The sequence below is a fragment of the Solanum stenotomum genome, unplaced genomic scaffold (genome assembly GCF_019186545.1).
Source record: "Solanum stenotomum isolate F172 unplaced genomic scaffold, ASM1918654v1 scaffold16652, whole genome shotgun sequence".
Lineage (NCBI taxonomy): Eukaryota > Viridiplantae > Streptophyta > Magnoliopsida > Solanales > Solanaceae > Solanum > Solanum stenotomum.
The window spans coordinates 854-2,786 of record NW_026024165.1 but is presented as its reverse complement, the minus strand read 5'-3'; the positions used below and the strand labels follow the sequence as shown (position 1 = coordinate 2,786).

Sequence of the window (1,933 nt, the reverse complement as noted above, 5' to 3'; positions counted from 1 at the left end):
ATCCCACTTGGTTGGCTAACATTGTTCCATGGCAAAGAAAGATGGAAAAATCAGGATATGCGTGGATTATCGGGATCTCAACAAAGCAAGTCCGAAAGATAATTTCCCTTTGCCAAACATCCACATACTCATCGATAATTGTGCTAAGCATGAGTTGCAATCTTTTGTGGATTGCTTTGCGGGGTACCACCAGATTCTAATGGATGAAGAAGATGCAGAAAAAACAGCATTCATCACACCTTGGGGAGTCTACCATTATCGAGTGATGCCGTTCGGCCTCAAGAATGCTGGAGCCACCTACATGAGAGCTATGACCACCATTTTCCATGATATGATCCACAAAGAAATTGAGGTGTATGTGGACGATGTCATCATAAAATCCCGTGAGAGTTCGGATCACCTGACACACTTGGAAAAGTTCTTTAACAGGTTACGTAGGTATGATTTGAAGTTGAACCCAGCCAAATGTGCATTTGGAGTACCTGCAGGGAAGTTACTCGGATTCATAGTTAGCAGAAGAGGTATCGAGCTTGATCCTTCCAAAATCAAGGCAATTCAAGACTTGCCTCCTCCAAAGACTAAGAAGGAAGTAATGAGTTTCCTAGGGAGACTGAATTACATAAGTCGATTTATAGCTCAATCGACGGTGATATGTGAGCCCATATTCAAGTTACTACGAAAAGATGCGCCAACCAAATAGACCGAAGAATGTCAGAAGGCCTTTGACACCATCAAAAGTTACCTTTCAAATCCACCAGTGTTGGTGCCACCACGTGCAGGCAGTCCTTTGCTATTGTATTTATCCGTCTCAGACAATGCATTCGGGTGTGTGTTGGGACAACATGATGAGACCGGAAGAAAGGAGAGAGCTATATATTATTTAAGCAAGAAGTTCACATCTTATGAGGCTCGTTACACCCTTTTAGAGAGAACTTGTTGTGCTTTGACTTGGGTTGCTCAGAAATTAAGACATTATCTGTCGGCTTATACAACACATCTCATTTCGAGGATGGATCCGCTCAAGTATATATTTCAGAAAGCAATGCCCACAGGAAAGCTAGCAAAGTGGCAAATGTTGTTGAGTGAGTTCGATATTGTGTACATGACTCAGAAAGCAATCAAGGGGCAAGCTTTGGCCGATCACCTTGCTGAAAACCCAGTAGATGAAGGATATGAACCGCTTAGAACATATTTCCCTGACGAAGAAGTATTGTTTGTGGGGGAAGACATATCAGAATCATATCCTGGGTGGAGAATGTTCTTTGATGGAGCTGTAAACTCTATAGGATCAGGAATTGGAGCAGTGTTGATATCTGAATCGGGGCAACATTATCCAGCAACAGCAAAGCTCAGATTCCGATGCACTAATAATATGGCTGAGTATGAAGCATGTATTCTTGGCATTAGAATGGCTCTTGACATGAATGTTCAAGAATTACTTATAATTGGTGATTCAGGCTTGTTGATTCATCAAGTTCAAGGAGAATGGGCAGTGAAGAATCCTAAAATCTTACCATACGTACAATTGGTACAGAGATTATGCAAAAGATTTAGGAAGACCGAGTTCAGACACACACCGAGAATACAGAACGAGCTTGCTGATGCCCTTGCAACCATATCGTCCATGATACAACATCCAGAAAAGAGTTATATCGATCCAATTGAGATAGTTTTAAAAGAACAACCGGCACACTGTTCACATGTGGAAGCAGAATGGGATGGGAATCCATGGTATATCGATGTAAAAAAGTACTTAGAGGCTGGTGAATATCCGAAAAAGGCAACAAGTATTCAGAAGAAAACAATCCGAAGAATGGCAAACAACTTCTTCTTGAATGGAGAAGTTCTTTATAAGAGGACACCTGATCTGGGATTACTGAGATGTGTGGATGCTGTAGAAGCCACAAAATTGCTTGAAGAAGTGCACGCTGGA

The 1,933-nt window shown here is 41.7% G+C and overlaps 1 protein-coding gene across 1 annotated transcript in view; it reads left to right on the top strand.

Annotated features, from left to right (window-relative positions):
• Window positions 1-28: 28 nt before the first annotated feature.
• LOC125850400 (uncharacterized) overlaps window positions 29-1,933 on the top strand; it is a gene marked incomplete at its 3' end in the record, with an annotated part of 2,740 nt that continues 835 nt past the window's right edge. The window contains exons 1-2 of the mRNA XM_049530254.1: window positions 29-589; window positions 701-1,921. Of these exons, the coding sequence (XP_049386211.1) occupies window positions 29-589; window positions 701-1,921 (1,782 nt within the window). The remainder of the gene's footprint in view (window positions 590-700; window positions 1,922-1,933) is intronic.